Genomic DNA, 20,740 nt, shown 5'->3' with positions numbered 1-20,740 from the left:
AGCTGACAGCTCTCAGTAGATACCAGTGAACAAGAATAACATAGTGCAGTAAAATGCCTTCCTCTGTCTGAGAATCACCATAAGTAAAGCTTTTTGAGTAAGATTAGGATACTTACTGAATCTGTTTTAATTTCTTTCTTTTCAATACAACTTTTTAAGATTTCATCTCTTAGATGAAAAAGTGGGGAGAAGGCTGTTAGTGCTTCCTTCTGCATTGATCTTAATATTTAAATAATGATGAAAATAGTTTGCTGTTTTAGTTAATGGTCTGTTGTTTTTTCTTCAGATGTTCTTAATGTAGAGCTAATAGCTGCACTTTTTGTAATGCTTGATGCTCAGCTTAGTCCTGTTCTTAAAATATTGCTGACATTCCTCCTCTTTCTTGTAATTATTTGTTTTCAGGGTGTTTTCTGGCCTAAAATGTATTTTGGGAGATTTTTTTCCTTTTCTAGTAATCTGACTCTCTTCGTACTGTTTGCGTTCTCAGTGGTGTTAATTTGCAGCTTTTCCGCCACTTCACGCAATTCTTTCTGTAACAAGTCTTTGGCACCAGTTAGAGGCAAATTATTAAAGGAATAAAAATAGATGCACAGAAATCTCTTGGAAAATTTTTCAGGTTGACTGCCTGAAGGCAGACATCATGATCCCCCACATGTGGTGGTTTTCAGAGGTGCTGACCACCAGGAAGGCAGCAAAGCTGCCAGTGGTCCGCACCTCCCCACAGTCCTTCATTTTAAACCCCGACTTCGGCGCTCTAATGCCAGACCATTCAACTGTTCCTCCTTGGGAAGGAAAGAAATAGCTTCTACAGGCAGGCTCGTTTGCTTTGCCAGTGGCTGGGGGTTTTGTTTATATTGTTTTGAAGCCACCTGGAAAGTCTAACTGAATCATTATGAACAATTTCTGACTAGCTGTAGCATTTGCCTTGTGGGTACACATCACTTCTGTAGCATTGCTCGTAAAGCATCTTTCCTGCCTTCATCTTGGGACGGTGGTGAAGATGTTTCCTGTGAGGAAGGTTGAACTTGCACCTCTTGGCAGGAGCAGGCTGGAGGTCTGTCCACATCAGTGTTTTAATTTAGGTCAGCAGTGCATTTCTGAAGCAAGATCTCCCGCTTGTCCCCAGCTGCGGGGCTTTGCTAAGAGCCAGTGAACAGTCCTGGATGCACGTGCTGGATGTCTTTTGGGTGAAAAACAGCTGGGAGAGCTTTCAGGAGCACGTCTGCTGTGCCTTGATGTGCTAATGGGTGTTCAGCCTGGGGGACCTGCCCAGAGCCAGTCCCAAGTGAGCAAACCTCCTTACCCCAATCACTTCAAACAGACAGAAAACCTGAAATACATGTGGTGTGCATATCTGGTCTTCAGCACCAACTGTGCTCTCTGTGGTACAATCCCGTTTATGCAACAGAGCCAAGATGTGCGTGACAGATAAGGAGTCTCAAATGCCAAGAAAGATTGTGTGCTGCTTAACGCTTCACTAACAGTGCTGAAAAACAGATTTTGCATGCATCTTCCGTAACAGTTGGTGCTGAACCTTACAGAAATATTTTGTAAACTAAACCCTTTACGTTAAAATGTGCAAAAGAAATCCCCCATCTTTGTATTTGCAATGTCTATTGTTGCAAGCATTTGTGCAATGCTCATATTTGAATATATGACTTGTTTATGCAGCTGGTATGGTATATGACACCAAGGGTACTAGCATATGATGATAAGTAAACAAGCCATCTGCAAATACATTAGCATGGAGTCATGCCCTTAAGCTTCATGATAATTTTTTAAAAGTTGACCATAAATATATGCATGTGCTATTTGCTTCTCCTGCTTTATCCCCATTTTTAGAAGGAGATAAGGAGTAGTATCTGCAGCTAAAATTCTGAAAAACTGCTGTGGAATGTGTGTGTGCATGTCAGGTATTGAGATTTTTTTATTATTTTTGTGTTTTTCCTTAAACACTGAGCATGTAGGTTCACAAACAGTGTCATGCATAGCACCAAGGTCATTCCAGTTGCTTCCAAGTGCCCCCCCTCCCACCCCCAGTCATAGCCCTCCACCTGGGAAACACTTCTTCAGGCAGGAAATGATGCTGCTGCCTCTTCTTGTCACGCTGATAGTCCCGCGCAGGGGTAGGAGCAGGCTCCGCTGCTGTCGCCTGCATGTGAAAGGGGATGGCTGAGGCTGGAAACATGGTTCCCACCCTACACATTGCCTGGCACAGAAGGCCTTTTTCTTTTGATTACAATCCATTGCCCTGTTACAGATCTCTTTTTTCCAGACAGAGCAAACTAAGTCTGAAAGTGTCCTGGCGTAGAAAACTGGAAGTGTGGCCAGAAGGAACTATTCCACCAGTGCTCAGGAGACATGACATCTCAGAAGGAAGCTCACATTTGTCTTCATCTTGTGTGCAAGCTTTATGGGGCTGCTTTTAGTTTTCTGTACAACAGTGTAGGTTCCCAAATCAAGTATCCAGGAAGTCAAAAGCAGCCAGCTAGTAGCCGGTTGTAAAACTGTGCTTAAGCCATTGGACCAGCAGCACAAAATCGTTGCAGCCTTAATTCTGCACGGTTTTTAAACTCTTGATTTTACAACTTTAATTTTTCTCTTTGGAATGTGTATAATTTTAAGAAATACACTTTGTATCAGAAAATCATTCCCATGATTCTGAAACACTGTCCTTCACTGCCTTATTACCTCGTGATTCTCATACGCTAAAAAATACTGGACAATAAAAGCTTACTGCTTTCAAAATATCAACATGATCTGGCTGTTTAGATTGAGAGCCTTCAGAAACTTAAGGCACCATCTGCTTTCTCCTCCATGATCATTGCTTATGGAGCTACTATATCTGAATGATGAATGATCTATTAGTTATCTAATTGATCACAAGTACTTAATGTGTCTTGAAGGTAATCTCTTTTTGGAGACAGTGCATGTTTACTGTTTTTGTAATTGCACATACCAGAAGCCTAATATGAGAAGTATGTCACATGGCACATTTATTTCAGATAAAACAAAGGATTAATTGAGATTGAACCTCAGATTCCTTTCACTTAACATATGAAGCTGTTCCACCATCACAACTTGAAAGAATTAAATTTGAGCAGGATGACCAATACAGTTTTGATGAAAGGTGAGATACAGACTGGCAAGTCAGCTGGAGAGGTCAGGGAGATGCTGCAGTAACCCTGTCCCAACACATGTATTTTTGGATATGATACAATTCTTCTAGCTTTTTGAAGGGAAGAAGAGAGAGAGACTAGTAAAAGAAAAATAGGTAAAGCTTGAGATCTTTACCCGTCTTTTAAATGATGTTTGGTAGACCTGGGGAATATCAGCAGGAAAGAGAGGACTCCAAGCACAAATATAGGTCACTGAATGGATCATGGAGCTTCAGAAGCGCAGAACAAGGGTCCATCCTTCTGTGGAGATGTTTTATTCCTGTGAATCAGCAATTTAGTCTGAAAGGTTTGCTGGAATGAAAACCTTTGTAATGTGTTTTTTAATAAGATGCAAGAATAGAGTGACAGTTCTCGTGCCGGTTACTGCTGCTGACATTGTACACTGCGAATGGTCCCTGAGCAGCGCTCAGTGTATCCGCTCCAACAGAGATCATGCACTGCCCTGCCAGAGGTGAACTGGGACTGTTTACTTGGACAGCTGAATTTTTCTAGTCCCAGTGACTCCTAGAGCGTTTCAAACAGGTCACTTATGTCTCCAGTGGAAGTTTGGGTTTTATGGCTCAGGATATTTAACCTTACATAGGGAAACATATCACTTAGTAATTTTTAAAAATCCAGGAGGAAATAAATGGATATAGGTTGGAAAAATTCCTCTTGCAGAATTGCTTCCTTAACACTGTCATGGACATGGGAAGTATTTATATGAACTGTTCTGAGTTCTTCCTGCAGAAAGGTCGTATCTTGCAGCCAGAATAGCAAAATGGCCATTCTGTACTCATTTCTGCTGAACAGGCTGCAGGGTGTGCAGTTACAGCCCGTGTCGGGGCACGACCCATGGCAGTTCTCAACGACTGCAAAATTTCATGTGTAATATATGAATACACTGATGTTTACAATGTTATATATTTACTATATTCCTTCTCATGTTGTGTGCATTAATGTTTTTTCTTCCATTAATCATGCTGAATTTTCTTTTCACCTGTCAGCGGGGAGAACTCGTCTGTTTTACACTACGGCCATGCTGGAGCCCCAAATGATAAGACTATTGAAGATGGAGACTTGTGGTAAGTCAAGGATTAGAGTTCATCTGATATTTTTGTTACACTACTGCTGTTTCCATACATGCATTATATGTACTCTTGAACTTAATTAGTAAAACGATGGCTGCATAATGATGAAAGTCCAGATTTTTAAAAGATAATGTAATGTTGCATTCCAGACTGCTCAGGTTTCTTCCAAAGGTCCTGTATACCTGCATCCCCAGTTGAAAGGGAAGAGAGAGATTGTTTTCAAACGCTTCTGTGCCAAAGGCACTTATAATTTAGTTGAAGAAATGGTTGTTATTCTAAGTACAAGGGCGGTTGCAAAAACTGGCATCTGAGTTTGCTCGTGAACCTCAGATCCAAACCTCAGCTCTGATGATGAGGTGGAAGGTTGAGACAGTGTCGTCTACTTCTAAATAATTGCATCAAATTGCAATACAGATTAGATCTTCCAAATGCTTATGTGCACCTGGGCACCCCAGCTTGAAAGTGGACTTTTGAATGTGTGAGGAGATCAAATGCATCTCAGTTCAGGTTAGGGCAGGGTGCTTCTAGTTTTGTATTGTGCCAAAAATTTCTAAAAAGATTTTACTTAGCGTTTGGCACTGCCATAATACAGTTACAAATACCATAGATTTTTCTCTACTTGCATTACATGTCCACATGCTTTGCAGTATGACTGCAGATAAAAGCGGGGTAACTGAAATCTCCAAATACATTGATATAAATTGAAAGACAAACCTAATTGTGCGATGTGTGACACAGCAGAATATAGCTCTTGTACTTCACTTCCTAAGACTGTGGTCAGAAAACCTGTGTTTATAATAGAGCAGAATTGCTTTTGGAGGAGTTAATCACCGACATTCAGTGGAGGATTTCTATCAGATTTATTTTGTAGCACATGCAAAAAAAAAGGGTGGAGGTATGTATTTTCACAGTTGAATGTAAAGGTGTGGAGGAAAGCAAATTAGTATTATCATAGATAAGCTCTAAAACTATTATGGAAAACAAATTGAATCTCAGAAGTAAAAAAATAGGCCTTGTTGGCTAATGTTCTGGGCACATCTGCAGGTGCTGTAGAATGAACTTATTGAACTACAGATAGGTGATTTCTTTTTAGTACTGTAAAAGCTTCTTTAAAAGCTTCTTGGACAATAGTTTATATATTCATCTGTGGTGAATAGCTTGCTAAACCCATCAAATACTGACATTAATTTATTGCAGGAAAATGACTTATGATCTCATTGTGTTTGAGTAGATAAAGTGCTGTGAGGTTTTCTTGATCAGACAGGACACACCAACATAATACTGTATCAGCTGTGGCATTAGATTAAATTTTCAAAAAAAAAGTGTGCAGCCTACAGGAAATCTCAGCATATGTTACTGAGAGATGATATCCACAATGCACTATGACATACTGTATTTAAAAATAAGGCATTTAAATGGTGAGAGGAATAGTATTACTGGGACACCTCAGGGTAAAGGGTATATATAGGACCCTTTCACTTACGGTCTCTGAAGACAGTTTAGTGAATGGCTGAAGTCCTTCCTAAACCTTGAGAGCACATACCAAGACTCTTTGCAATCAAAGATTTCCTGCTGTATTGGCAAAATCTTAAAAAAATGTTTGGGCTTTATTAGACTCAGATATCTGAATGTCAGAAAAGCATAATCTACCAAGTACATTGATTACTTAAGCATTTCAAAACTACTGTTCTGAAACGCACTTTCTAACCATCTCAGCAAAGAGAACAAAGTGTTACCGAGTTTGAAATATCCTCTTGCTGAAATGGTCCAGCTGCGTCTTTGTCTTGATGAGGTGAAGTTTGTCAGGTGTAGATTGGCTTTAACAATTAAGTGCTCTGTGTGTACGAGCGCCTGCCCAGGTTTCAGTCTCTGTCCTTGCCCCTCACACCGGCTGGTACTCACGCAGCAGTCAAACTTTGCTCCATCTGCTTTTCTTAGTATTTTTCTCAGGTGGGAGTAAAGAAATTCTCAGTAAATGTAATTTCATTTGTGTAAAGATTATTTAAAAATACACTTGTTTTCCACAGTTAAAAACAGTGTTTTGGAAAAAATGTTGAGCTAGTGTACTTTAGCAGCATTCATATAATGACAAATCATTACCTGTGTGGTTTTACTGTATGTTTTTATGCATACCTATACCTAAGTTGGGTATAGGTATGCATGTATATGCATACAGAACAGGTTACTAAAATGACAGTGTGATGATATGTATGAATATGTCAGAGTTCATATATTTGGCTCTCAATTAAGGTTTTTAATAGCTACTGGGAGCCCTCTGTTGGATAATCTTAGGAAGCCCTGAACATAGCAAAAAATGGCTTTACTTTTGGTGAAAAAGAGCTAGAAGTGTTCTAAGGATTATTTCTGCTTCTGCCAGTATTGTGGTATAAATCTAATCTAACAATTCCTATATTTGTATGTAATGGAATCTGAAAATTGGGTACTTGGTATGATTTCTATTAAATTATTCAGTAGAATTTTGTATCTTTTTCTTAATGTTATTTAGTGGATATGACTAACATGCAAGAGTTTTGCAGAAATGTGCTGCTCAGGATTTTTATGTACAAAGCGGTGCAGTGCAATAAGTGTTAGTAAATAAGTCAACAAAGCACCTGAATGTTAGAAAAAATACATTTGGAAGATTAATGCTTTGCTTCTGAAACACTCAAGTGCATGCTTTGTTTGCTGCTTTAAGAATATGAGTTACAAGGATTTGGTGTTATCAGCAAGAGATCATAGGAAAAAATACTTGTGCTGCTGCATTTTAAATTTTTTTTTAAGACTGTTATTTTGACGACTCCTTTAAAAACCGTGGCAAGTTTAGAACAGCCTGGGTTTATGATGCTCATTTTTGAAAATTAATCTGCATCAAATGGTTCTGTTGCTTCTGTAAGAAACTGGCATGGAATTACATCTCTGCTACTGCATTGTAAAATCCACTTTTAAAGGTGCAGTTTCTGTGCCAGAAGATCTCAGTGCAAGGCAAGGACTGTAAAGAGAATTTCCGACACCTCTTGTTAATATGGACTGTATTGCTAAGCAGAGCTGTAATTTTCAGCTATTAAATATTAAAACCAAAATAGCTAACTAACATGAAACATGATTGACATAGAAATCAATATTTTTAGGGAAATTTAGGTATTCGGTAGATAAGTTCACTTAAATGATACTGATATTCAAAGTAAATACTGCAATAACAGCAAGTCAGTGTTTTATATAAATAATTAATGTACTACAGCATCTATGTGCTGAACATTTTTTAAATAGTATGATCAACATGATCTAAACCACTTTTCCTAATCAAGTGTCTATTGTCTCCATGGCCAAAAAGGTCATGCAGACAAATGGGTAATCTGACAACCCTGGTGAATCTCAATTCTAGGCACTCTACCTTTTCATTTGGTATTACCTTTAAATAAAATCTTCTACTCACAGTGTTGGAAATCATGGCTTGCAGTGATGACGTACAGCCAGACTAATGTACAAATACTGGTTTTCTTCTGTTGTCTTAAATCTGTGACAGCTTGGATAGAAACTGAGCCCAATACTGAGGTTTACTGCATTATCCCAAGGTATTGCGTTACTCATTGTGTGCCAAGACGCTTGCTGTTTCTGTAGGGAGGCTATAACTATGTTTTGTAATCTGGAAAGTGGAGTCATAAGCCAAAGTGCTTGTTGTAGTTTGCAGTCTCCTGCCCTGTACATGAGAGGCCTCCATCAAGGCCAGAGCCAGAAAGCAACCAAACTAAGTTTTCCAGGGGTTTTTGAGCCACCCTCCCAGCCCCCACAGTTCAGATTGGATAACCAAAGGTATTTCAAAGTTTGGTGGGGAGTAGGATGAAAATAAAAGTTGGTGCTCAAGAAGAAAAAAAAAAAAAAACAACCAACCAACCAAAAAACAACAAACAACAACAACAAAAAAATCACAAAAACCCCCCAAACAAACAAACAAACAAAAAAAACCAAACAAACAAACAAGTAAATTCAAAGAGATCTGACTCCCCACTATGCAAAACTCAAGAGCAAATGAGCACCTCGAGCTCCTGTCCATTGAACATCATCCTCTGCGTTACTCAGTCTTTCTGAGCAACTGTCTCACAATCTCTCCTTTTGCAGCTATTTTATTTTTGTTAGCACTGGGAAAAGAGATTGGCTCAGTGGCTAGAGAGCCCTCGTGGGAGACGGAAATCTCTGGTTTCAGCTCTCCTCAAATTGATCTCTGACTTTGGCTGGAAGTTATGACTTGACCCTGGGAAATAGCATCTGTGAAAAGTTCAAAGCCGGTGTGTTTCTGCAGAAAGGATTGGGCTCAACAAATTAGCATCTGCCTTCTGAAAAATGAAAGCATCTGCTTTCTTAAAAATGGAGGAAGCAAATCCCCTTGGGTCCTCCCTTCTGTCTTTTGCCCCTGCCCTACTGGTGCTGCAGCGTGGAGCCGCACCATGGCTGTCGGGGAAGGAGAAGACTGGCCATCACACTAGATAGGGTGCAGCAGAAGAAACCTGGGGCAAGGCAAACGTCTCTTCTCACCTTTGTGGTTCGGTGGTTTCTTGTAGAGCTGCTGAACCTGAATTGTGTAATTTACATTTTGATTTTGAGAAGGTATTCAGGAAAATGATAGTTTATTGCATTCAATTTGCTGCCTAGCAGTTCATGCAGCCTGCCTTTGTGGATTCTTGGCATTGCCATGCACCAAAGGGATGTTGGGAGTTGATTGTTTTATTGCAGTTGATCATCACGGCTCCTGCAATGTTTGACAAATAGAAAATGCTTCTGTGATCTTAAAATAAAGATTGATTCTTCATGATGAGGCTCACACTTAAATAATAGAAACGTGAGAAAATAAGCCTGACCCCAGATGTCACTGAAATAGATATGGCTATTACCTGAGATGGTTTTCTGTAGGTGTCACGAGTTGCAGGTCTAGGTCTTTTTATGGCATCTGACAAATGTGTCTCAGTGAAAATTCATCACTTAGTAAGCAACACTTATTGGCAGGTTCACTGACCTTCAAGCACTTGATGACATTTGGGGGGGTTACTTGGTCTATTCTGGCTCTGCAGAATACTGCAAATAATTGTCTATTCTGCTGAAGCGCTTGGCATTTTGAACATTTTGAAATATCCTCCTAAGTCACAACGTTAACGAAGGTCTGCTGGACGCACGGCACCGTCTCCTTTCCCCACAGGTGGGCAGGTCCCCCTTGGAGCGCCCGCGGCTCTGCTGCGCCCGCTCCTGCACCCCAGGGAGGGGGGGGTGCTTTGGGACCCCCGCCTGCGGGGCCACGGCCCGCTGCAGCATGGGCAAGTACCAAATTAGCAGGGGATACTCGTCCTCCCTGCAGTGGGGGCCAGAGTGTAATTTACTAAGAGGGCTTGGGTGAAAGCATAAATAAGGGGAGTAGAGCATTGACTGCTTGTGCAGTGCAGCAGACCTCAGAGAGAGAGACCATTAACCTTGTATTCACAGTGGGACTATCTATTATTTATAAAATAACTTTAGCAGTTTAAATGGAATCAGGTTGGATTGTCAGATGATGTCTTTCATTTTATTTGACTGTTTCTTTTAACACGCTTGGATTTAAGCTTACTGATTTCAGTGGAAGTCTTGGGAAGCGTACGGTGTTCTTGGTGAAGCAGGATGTTTCCAGCTGTTTCCACAACCTGCTGGTGATGATGGTAAAACAAGTTTTACCTGCAAGTAGTTACGGCATTCCAGTAACAGATTTTAAGCACTAAGGAAGTTTTGCTAGTGTCACAAAATCAAACATGTCCTGTCATAAAAGTACAATCTTAGCATAATGCACCTATGTTAAATATTTTAAATATATCTTGGCTATATTAACAGGTATTGTTATTTGCTTAGTCAAGTAATAAAGTGGGGGATATGGAAAGCAGTCTAGTGTTGCAAAAAGACTTTATCAGAATAATTTAACTCAAGAGTATTTTACTTTCCGTTTCTTTCCTTAATATCCTAATGCAAATTTAAGGAATCAGTATAATATTGACACCAGGGGGCACTAAAATAAATAAGTGCTGTCTGGAAGGAGATGATGATTGTCCCAGGTTTTTATATTGGTAATGTGTTGTACTTGCCAGAGCAAAGGTACAGCAGCCTTCCAGGAGCACTGCCTTTATGTGTATAATGTGCATTCCACTCAAGTTGTGTTAAACTTGGGTTTGTTTCCTTCCATTTAGCACTGGTATGTACCTCTTAATATTTTTTTTATTATTATAACTTCTGGTGCTGTCAGAAGATCTTGTTTAACTTCTAGTGCTCCTCCTCATGTCATCTCAGAAGCTCTGTTCATCACAGGGAGTTTTTCTTGACTGCAAGTACAGGTAATTGCGAAAGGTTGTTTTGGATGAAACAGAGAGGAAAGATGTTAAGTGTTCAGGGCTTTTTATTTTTTAATTACTCAAAAGAGACGAAAGACTGTTTTCAGGCTTCCTGGAGTTCTTGGTCACTCCAAGGTGTGTGAAGAACATTGCAAAAGAAAGTTGCTTATTGCAAGAACTGGTCAAATTCAGTTGTTCATGGTTATTCATGAAGGCTAAGCCTTTTATTAAGTAAAATAGAAGTTACTCTGCTAATTTTACTTCTTTGATCTAAAAGCATCATATATGGTTTTCTACAATCAAAAGATTTGTCATTTTCTGTATAAGCTATATGCATTTATCTTTTATATATACACACTATGCATATGCAGTATACATATTACATTGAAACTATATTTATTTTAATATTATACAGTGTTATTTGTAGAAAATTCACTATTCTCTTTTTTACAGGAATGAGTAAGTGTATAATATAAAAGGAATTTTTATGAGTACTGAATGGCTATCATTTGTTTCAGGAAAATATTGAGAAAGTGTTCATTGAGTCAACTAAAATACTTAGATGAGCTTGAAAAAAGTATACTACAGAAGGTGATAGAAATTTGTTGTGACTCTTTTCCAAACTCTTTTTTGGAATTTGCACTGTGTTTTATCAAGATTGACGATACTAATGTCAACCTATAAACCAAAATTCATTTGTCCAGGTGGGGGCAATGTTGCATTAAAAAGCAGGAACTGACCAATCTTTTTGCATCAGATAATAGAAGTCCTCTCTTTTCCACTCCAAGTACTTCATTTTCTGCTATTAAAACAATTTATCCTACGGAACAAAATATTGTATTTATTACTTCTTGAAAGCGCTGCTTTTAAGATCCTAGGATATTAATGTGTCAGATGTAAATGCTCAACTATTTTATGTGGGTGAGACTAGTATTTTCGTTTGGGCTCGTGCGTGTTTTATGCATTTTGAAATTTGATGCTGTAATAATATGCAAAAATTATGGTTAGCTTTAACCTTTCAGTCTGCAGTTTTGAAATAACTTGTTGTTAGTTATGGTTTTGTTTCTAATAATAATATGAAGTACATTGCTACTACTTACTGGTTGATTGCAAAATCAGCTGGCTATCCATTTCTGAAATAATTCCTTTGGCTTGATTCCTCTGGTTTGATTAATATTTACTATTTTCATCAAGTGTAGGTTTTTTTCCTTTTGTTGTACCTATAGACTATATTAATTTTATGCTAATCTAGAAAAATTTAATTTGATTAAAAATTCAAAAATATATTTGCCAGAAATAACAATAATTTTGCTCTAATTGAATATGTATTCTGTTAGTACTGGTTAATTTAGGCTATGAGGTTGCCTACTGTCAGAAATGTATAAGCCTTTTAGCCAAAGCAGAGGTCACTAAGTATTAATAGTGTGTTTGCTCTAACAAATTTTGGCTTTCCTTTAAGTGCTGTGTTACGGTCTGCCTCTTAATTTTATGCTCTCTATAGTGTATGTGAAATGTCTTTTCAATTGTCACCTGTAAATGAGTTTTATCTATCAGTTTTACCTTAGTATTCCCAGTGTTGTCTGAAAAAAAACTGGGAGCATGAGGTTGCTTTGGCTGCTGTTGGACTGATTTGACTAGGTTGTTCATCTCTTGAAAGAAAACAAGCAGGGTAAAACCTAGTATTTTTTTAAATAGCTGTTGCTTTAATATTGATCATTTATAAATGCCATTTAGTGTAATCCACTTTTATGGTGGTCTTTGTTAATACAGATACACATAAAGTATAATAGAAGTACCCTAGACGGATGTTGCTTATCTTGGATGGATTTCAGTAGTAAAATCTTTCTCCTTCTTCTTCGTATGGGGAACTCAATTGTATAGGTCAAAATACAGTTTTAGAGGGAGTCTGCCTGGCTTCTAAACCGTTGTATGACTCAGGGGGAAGGCACAGTTAGTCTCCAACACATCTTTTGTATATCCCCCCAGACCAGATGTAATTCCCGGTCCCTATATCTGGGACAGTGTTGGGTCTTCTCTTGAGTCTGTTCAGAGAACCCCTTGTTACCCCAGGGTAGAGGCACAGTCTTGCAGAGCCAGGGCCTCAGGAGGAGTCATTCTAGTGTAATACCGCTCCACATCGAGGTTGAGCCAGTTTAGGTCTTTAAGGCAAGAATATTTCTGATTTCAGTCGTACATTGCAATACTATACTTTTGACTTTAGGTGCTGCCATGAAGAGTAGGTATTTCTTTTGAACAGGAAAAAAATATTCTTACTGTCAAAAGAGCATGCTTGGCTAGGGAATGGACAGCCTCCTTTTCTGAAATACTAGTTGCTGCCTTCATTACTGTGCACTTGGCTTAAACATTTGGACCTGTCCATGGAAAGGCTAGCAACTGTCTTGTCTGTTTTTTTGCATTCAGTTGTCATCTTCTGTGGAGTACTCTGAAACCCCTGTCTGGTGGATTCCATTTGAAAACTGATAACTCAGAGGTTGCTTGAACAACCCCAAGAACAACTATAGAATGTCTAAAAAACTAAACGAACCTGTACCATTGGGCACTGTCCCAGTTTTCATCATGGAAAAAAATTGGAAGTGTTAGACTTCTACTTACATGGACATGTGTGTGTGTGAGCATGCACGTACACACATAAGAAAACTTGACAGTATTTACAGTAAAAATCAGTAAGTAAGGTCTGACACTTCACCTACTCCTATGAGCTCTGGTGGTTTGTCCAGGCTAGGGAACACAGGTCAGAATATCCAAACACAGCTGCTGAAAGCTAAGGCTCTTACTTAAGTCCAGATGTTAGCACCTGAGAATGGTGGCCTACATTAGAAGGATCAAACTTCTACAATTCACTTTCAATAGGTACCTTCCACTTCTCAGCAGACATCTAGAAATGGACTGGTTTAGTCAACTGCAAAATTTCAGTAACTTGAAAATGTAGCTGTGTTGTTGTTACCCCGTGCTGGTATCTCACATTCCGGTGAAAAGGTAGTGAGATTTGCTGTCCTTGGTTTGATTGGGAGGCGCTCAGCTGCCAATACAGGTTTCTCCTTGCATGCTCCTTTCTCTTCCCTGCAGCTCTGACACCCTTGCTCCTTGTTTGGGCAAGTCAGCCAAAGCTGTGAACGCCCCAGATACCGCCTTTCCAGTGAGGAGGCTCCTAACGGATGGAAACTGGCCAAAACTTGGGGTTTGCTGCCATCTCTGTTAGGTTGACTTCAGCAAAGGATTGTCTCTGCTAAAGAGAGTATTGTTGCTTATTAAATATGCCAATTAAAAATGGATAATAATTAGGATAGTAAAGCCAGAAAAAAATCACCCATTCAGCAAGAAGACAAGTCAAACAGGTAACCCTTTTGTCAGAACTTCACCTGAGACTTTTCCTGATCTCTGGCATGTTGCCTGCATGGGTCTGGCAGAGGTGTTAAGCGGTCAGTGCTGACACCTTACCTTCTGCATCTTGTGAAGCCTCCAGTGCTGCCACTTCCTTCTCCTAGCCCAGCAATGCTAGCTTGGTGTTCCCAATTCTTTATTTGTATGCAGCAGTTCTGTATTAGAGACATTCCTCTGCTTACCAGAAACACTGGGAGATGGTAAGCAGGGGCGAATTTAGCTGCGAACAAGCCAATCAGAAGGTTTTTGGCTTTTTTTCTCTGGCAAACCTAACATTTTTCATAAGGCATTAATGCGAACTGAATGGGGGTTATACTCGATCATGGAAATCAATGTATTTAGCTCAGAAGCTTAAGGCTGTTGTCTTGGATTTCTTCAAGAGATAAATACTCTATGCAAGGGACTCCTCCTTAACCTCTGTGTGAAAATAGCACATAAAATCATACTAGAATACGTGGATACTTACTGAACCAACTCTTAACTGCAGCTCATTAGGTGAATTCAGTGAGATTGAGACTTCATATCGTGTGAGATAAATGGATCTGAAGTGCTTCTACTTGGCTGAAATCATTGTGAGAGAGGCCACTCCCACACACTTTTGTTGGTTGAGGAAACCATTTTTTCTTGGCAGCAGGAATGGAGCAGCAGAGCAGAGGCACACCTTCCTGGGGTGGCGGGGCAGCGCAGCGCACACCCACCGACTGCTGCTCGTCACTGCATCGCGCTGCTGCCCTGCTGCTGCGAGCCAGTGTCTCTGTGTCTGTTGCAGAGGGAGGAAACCCTGGGCAGTGCAAGGCACAAGCACCCGGAGAAGGTTTTTTTGTTTGGTTGCTCTCTTTTTCTTTATTATTTAATCCAGCCAGCTCAAACTTTTGTATATTCTTGCTATAGCCACTAAAGTCTCTGTAGCTGGCATTCTAGAGGTACAGACAGGCAATACTCTCTCCTGCAAAATTCAGTTTAGGCAGGTTTTTAAATCTTTTTTTTTTACCCACTTCCTTTCTGAGCAAAGTTTAGTGGCATATCTTGTCATCTTTGAGAGAAGGTTGAGACAAGCCTCCCATTATCTATAATAGTCTGGGAAAGCCTTAAGTGAGACAGTGCTACAAGAGGAGCAAAGATGGGAAACTAATGGAGAAGGTAGACAAGATGAAAAGACACGGTTGAGGACAAACACAGAACATATGGGGCCACATGGTTATGTAAATCACAGGTAGGTGAAGAATAGTCATGTAGCTGTTCTATGTCTCTATAATTGCATTACCTGTGTGGGCTGCAGGATCTTCTTTTGAACAGGAGGCTTAAACAAAAACTTCATGTTTTCTTGTGAACACTCAGAACCCTATTTCCTACACAAAAATCATTCTCCAGCATTTTTCTAAGGTTACTCTTGACTCCAGGGGTGCTGACAACAAAAAGCTGGCCTTAAATCAGCAAGCCAAGCCTGGCTTCAAGACAGATCCACTACAGGCTCTCTCTGTACCATGTCAGATGGAGGCTGGTCACAGCAGGGCACCTCTTAAAAAAAAACAAACCTTCCTGAGCATGGTAGAACTTTACACTATACTGTTCCAGTTCCCTGTTGGAGTTTGTTACTCAGTGTGGCTTTTCTAATTGATAACTCTTGGCTAGTCAGGATGCAAGTGGATGAGAATGTGTGCCACTTAACTCTCCATTTTCTTACATGTGATATCATTTACTATAATTCATTCTTGTGGTCTGCTATTAAACCACCCTATTTCCAAATCACTTGGCATGTTTCCAAAGATGTATCTCATAGGAATGTTGATACCTAGCTCACTTAAGCTTGAAATTTCCCTAGAAGAGTTTAACCAAACAAATGGTCAGATTTTGTTAGTGCATGAATACTTAAAGATTTAATTGCTGCACAAAGTGTAAAACATAGAGTGTGATTTGTGAACTCGGAGCAGAGTATGGCAAGATCACACAGAGTAAAATCTCCAGCTGAGGATGACTGGGTCTTGTTGCAATATCAGGAGGAAAAGATTGTGTGTACCATTATTCCTCCTGTCCTAGGACTGGGCTGGCACCAGTTCATCTGTGTGGCTGCTCATAGGTACGTTGGTTAATAATGGCTCAAACCCCTAAAACCTCAGTAAACGTCGCTGAGTAAAGTGCATCAGTATTCATACCTGTTCACCTTTAACCTGAGGTACGAGGAGGGCACAGTAAGATACGGCGGTATCAGTTTTCTAATTGCTGGTCTTGCAAACCCACTCGGGGGAAGGGAAGGTTTTGTCCTGAGGGAGCTGGAGAGGACGTGGGTTGCAGGCGGGTGACGCTCAGTACAACCCCGTGCTGCAGTGAATTGCACCAGGAGGAAATCCACCTGGGTTTCACTGCAGTCATCACTCTGTGTCGTTAACAACTGCAGAAGAATAATTTGTTTTTATAACTATCGTGAGGAGATCCAGTTCTGAGTGTACAGACCAAGCAGATCTGTAGAGCAGGAAGGTGACAGCTTTACGTGTTAACTCGTGGGAGTAGCTGTAGGCTTCCTGAGAAATGCCTGCGAGAGCTTGTCTTTGGGTTGGGTTGGTGGTTGGATCATAACGATTCATACATATGGCTCAGATATCCCAAATAAAGTATTGCTTTCCATTGTGATATTGGCCATAATTTGCTTCATTGCCTGGCAGTTTCAAATTATTTGACAATAAAAGTGTCAGCAAGCCTATAAAAGTAAAACACATGCTTAGAGGAAGATGATGCTTTATTTTTTAAAAAAATGGTATACAGTGGCTTTATGAAGAAAAGAACCATGGCTGTTTATAGTCCACAGTTTTCAAATCTAGAGTGTTATACAGAGTGTTCTGTGATGCCTCACAGTCAGAGGTCAAGAAAGCTAAAATTGATATCAAAATTCATATTATTTTTCTGGGCTTGGAAGCCAAAAATATAACTATAAATTTTAATTTTGTGGTGCCAATATTCTGTGGAAGTAACATGGCCATGTCTTACTCATCTGTATTGTTTCAGAGGAATGGGAGGGGAAAAGAGCTTTTGCGCATCGTGTCATGTCGCATTTCAGTTAGAGTACTGACTTACCTGCCTGTATTGACTTTAAAATGAATGGGACTTGGAACTTTTTCTCCAAACTCTCGTCCGGGGTTCCTGCACAGGGAGCACAACCCCAGTTTGGTCGGACATGGAAGGGACACTGCCAGTGGCACCGGTGACCTGCTGGGGAAGGGCTGGGAAGCTCCTGTAAGGAGGGCCACATCCAGCCCATCCTTTCTGCAAAGCTGTGGCATGTGTTGCTATTTCTTTTCACCTTGATACCGTTTTATGTACAAAATTACTTTACGCCGTGGTGTCAGATTTTTCCATGTGAAAGGAGTGAAATAGTCATGTTTGAAAGTGACTTCTAAAACAGATGCAGAAGGGAACTTTTTTTTGATGCTGTTGGTTAACATATGAACGATACATAAGCAAGTCATTCTATCAGTAGAGCAACTGACAGGTTATCTGATTTTTCTCATACTTTGCATTGTTCAGTTTCAGTTTATAATGTTTATGGCATTTTGCAATATGTTTGGGAGGAAAGATCATATATATACTCACACAGAACCGAAGTCTCACTTAGGAGATCTGTGCTTCCAGGGAGGAGTTTGGAATATTTTTGCTATGTGTCTTTTACATGTGGTATAGCTTCTTATTAATTCTAGAAAATAAATTGAAACTGTAATATAGAATTTTTAGGGTGCTCAGGTCTTTTGACTGTTAAATCTGCTGTATACATCATGCACTTTTCACCCTGAAATAAAGCCAGATAGTTTTTTGTTGCTTTTTCTCCCAACAAAGTGATGCAAAGCAACATCAGTTTCTCTCTCGGAAGGTTTTGAAAGAGATTGAATAAAAGACTTCATCAGTTTCAAGCTAAATCAGTGAGAACTTTGACATACAACCATGTGCCCCTCTCTGATGGGTGATGCTCCTTCTCTGGCCACCTTCCTGTTCAAGACACCTCGGAAACCTTGACAGCCTCATCTCTGCATTCATTGAAATCAGCAATTAGCAATTGCATCCTTGCTGAAAAAGGAGTGGGGAGAGAGGATTGTTCTGAAGTTAAATTTTTCTTCATTCAATGGAAAACTGAATTCACAATTAAGTTTTATAATAGGCAAGGCACAGATTCTGCTACATGTGTAGCAATTTATCTAGAGTTTGGAGATACTTTGTTATGTTATTGCATATGTTACTCTACATTAAGCCATTCTTAAAAGGTAAGCAATAGGTCAAGATGCCTATAAGACTTATTTTCATTTGTGCATTTAATTTGTTTAGATTGCTGCTACATTTGATAACAGTCCAAATAATATTAAGTAGTTCTTAAGTTCTTAATATTAAATAGTACATGAGCCTTGTCAGACTGCATTATCAGGCAGGTAATTTTGTACCTGCAATTGAGAACATACTAAAATACATTAATAATATCTCTTTTACTAGCAGTTACCATATAATATCAGAGTAAAATAAATATATATTTTCTAAGGAACCAGGTTTAAACGAACTTCTCATTTAGAAACATCTTTCAGTTAGTCAACAGGAGAAAATAGTAGCTCACATGCATTATATTTTACTTAAATGTGCATCACCGCTTATTTTGCCTGGCAAACAAAGATGTGAAACTGGGATCTTCTCAGTCTCCCTTTATTTCCTCAGGATAACTACAATATTTGGGCTATTTCCATGTCTTGGGCAACATTTTAACTAATGGATATGTTCCCAACTGAAGTTAAATGGAAGAGAATTCCCAATAAGAGCCAAAATATCTCCCAAACGTACAGTTTGGTTTGGATGCTTTTTCACTGAAGCATACATGCTGGATGGTGTGTTGTGCTCTGAGGTGGAATTTGAAAGATCATCTTCCCTCACGTCTCCTCTTCTCTGGAAGCCAAGAAACCTGAACAAATGCTTCCTAGCTTGTGAGCTTTGTTTTGGTGTACCATCAGCTTTGTGATTTTTCTTTTTTTACCTTTACTCAGTTCTCCAGTAACTGGAAAAACTATTTAACAACCACCATGTGATGAATGGGTTTGAGAAAATGCTGATAATTGTAAGGTTAAAGACATGGCTAAAATTTTGCCAGTGGTAGGTTCAAAATAACTATTTTCCCAGTAAAATAGAAGGCAGAAGGCATAGCAACTTCTGGTAGACGTGGACAGGGAGTTTGGCAGTTGTTGGTCACAGCTTTACTGTCACCATGCTGAATATACACTGACACTTGTAAACACAACAGAGTTAGGCCACAAAACTGCTCTAAATCCCACAAAGCACCATGAAACTTGTTTTGTGATTTTGACAGGGTTCAGTCTGGGATAGATTGAAAGACTTCTAACTAATCTGAAATCTGTATCTTGTTGGCATGTTAGAGAGCATAGCGGCTTCTTAGATGATTCTTGGTTGCTGCAACTAATTTTCTGTATCCTTAGGTTTTCTGTGTGTAGCATTAGTTATTTTTAGAAGCAAGTCTAACCATAAAATCAAAGCTCAGGCAGTGTTGATAGGTTTTCTGATTTTGAGGTTTGGCTAGGCTGTTTTACAGTTGCTATGTTAGTGTCAAACCATGGGGTTTTTACCCTGTGGGTCTGATATTTGCTCTCTATTGTTTATCTTTCAATTAGCAATTTTCTGTTTTAACATACCATATTTCATAGTTAAGTGAATGTATATAGTGTTTGTATTAGCTCTGTGTTTACATGTCTAACTTTGCAGTTCTCTGTAATATTTTCCTAAGGAGTTTGCTCCTGTAGCTTTAAGCCTGGTGCAGTTCCACATCTGTAAACCATTGGGTTTGTTCCTGAAGTTCCAGTCTTGCAAGTCTCTCTGCAGGTGAACCTTGCCCAGTTTGGGGAGGCTGGTGATGACTTCAGCAGGGCTTGCATTCAGTGCAAAGATTTGTCCACGGAGGAAATTGTAGGGTGGATTTTAAAATTTCTTGGACTAAATCTTCATGAGCATGTGTCTGTGTATGCAGTGCAGCAAGAAGAGTTCCAGCCCAGTTGAAATATTATTTAGCTTTGCATGATTGCCTTCATTTACTTATTGTCTGTTGCTTTCAGTGGCAGTTGTGTTGGAAATGGTGAACATTTACAGCTGAGTGCTGTAGCACTTTTTGTGGTAGCTTACACTTATCTTTACCTCGTCACGCACGCAGGCTGGGGACAGAGCTATGCTACAGTTTTCCTAATTACTGCTGTAATTAGGACTCAGTGTCTGAGAGTACCTCAAGTGGAGCGGCCTTCCTTCTGCTTGTGTTGTCTGATTGACCCTAGTGTGAAGCAGAAGCAAGAGGAAGAAAACTCTAGGTTTTCACACAGTGAAGGAAAATTATATTTCTTATGATGATAAGAGTCTTGTACAGTTGTTTGAGGTGGTGGAAGAAGACTTAATAGATTTCAACTCTGATTCATTACCTAAGAAATCAGGAGGTCACACAAATACTGTGTGTCAGGATCAGAATCATATGTAAAATACGCCTTCTTGTAATCAGTATATGATGAACTAGGGAGGTTATTTGCTCAAGTATTCTTTGGTCCAAATGATTATTTGCTTATTTGCTGATTTTTGAGCCTGCTGAAACCAGTGCAATGCCTTATCAGGTAAGCTCAAGAAGCATAGTAGTGCAGATGTCTAACCTGGTTCTCACAAAAGTGTAGAGACCCACTTGTGATTCTTGTAAATTGATTTCTGGCAGCTGAGCAATCAGTGGTGTATCATTGAATTG

General features: G+C 39.6%; 1 protein-coding gene across 1 annotated transcript in view; it reads left to right on the top strand.

The window, feature by feature from the left end:
- Window positions 1-20,740, top strand: part of PEPD (peptidase D) — a 141,492-nt gene that overhangs the window by 82,154 nt on the left and 38,598 nt on the right. The window contains exon 11 of the mRNA XM_042797725.1: window positions 4,166-4,243. Within this exon, the coding sequence (XP_042653659.1) occupies window positions 4,166-4,243 (78 nt within the window). The remainder of the gene's footprint in view (window positions 1-4,165; window positions 4,244-20,740) is intronic.

The sequence above is a fragment of the Tyto alba genome, unplaced genomic scaffold, assembly GCF_018691265.1.
Source record: "Tyto alba isolate M040663 unplaced genomic scaffold, T.alba_DEE_v4.0 Super-Scaffold_26, whole genome shotgun sequence".
NCBI lineage: Eukaryota > Metazoa > Chordata > Aves > Strigiformes > Tytonidae > Tyto > Tyto alba.
The sequence above is the reverse complement of the archived record's forward strand: the minus strand, read 5'-3'. Positions and strand labels throughout refer to the sequence as shown.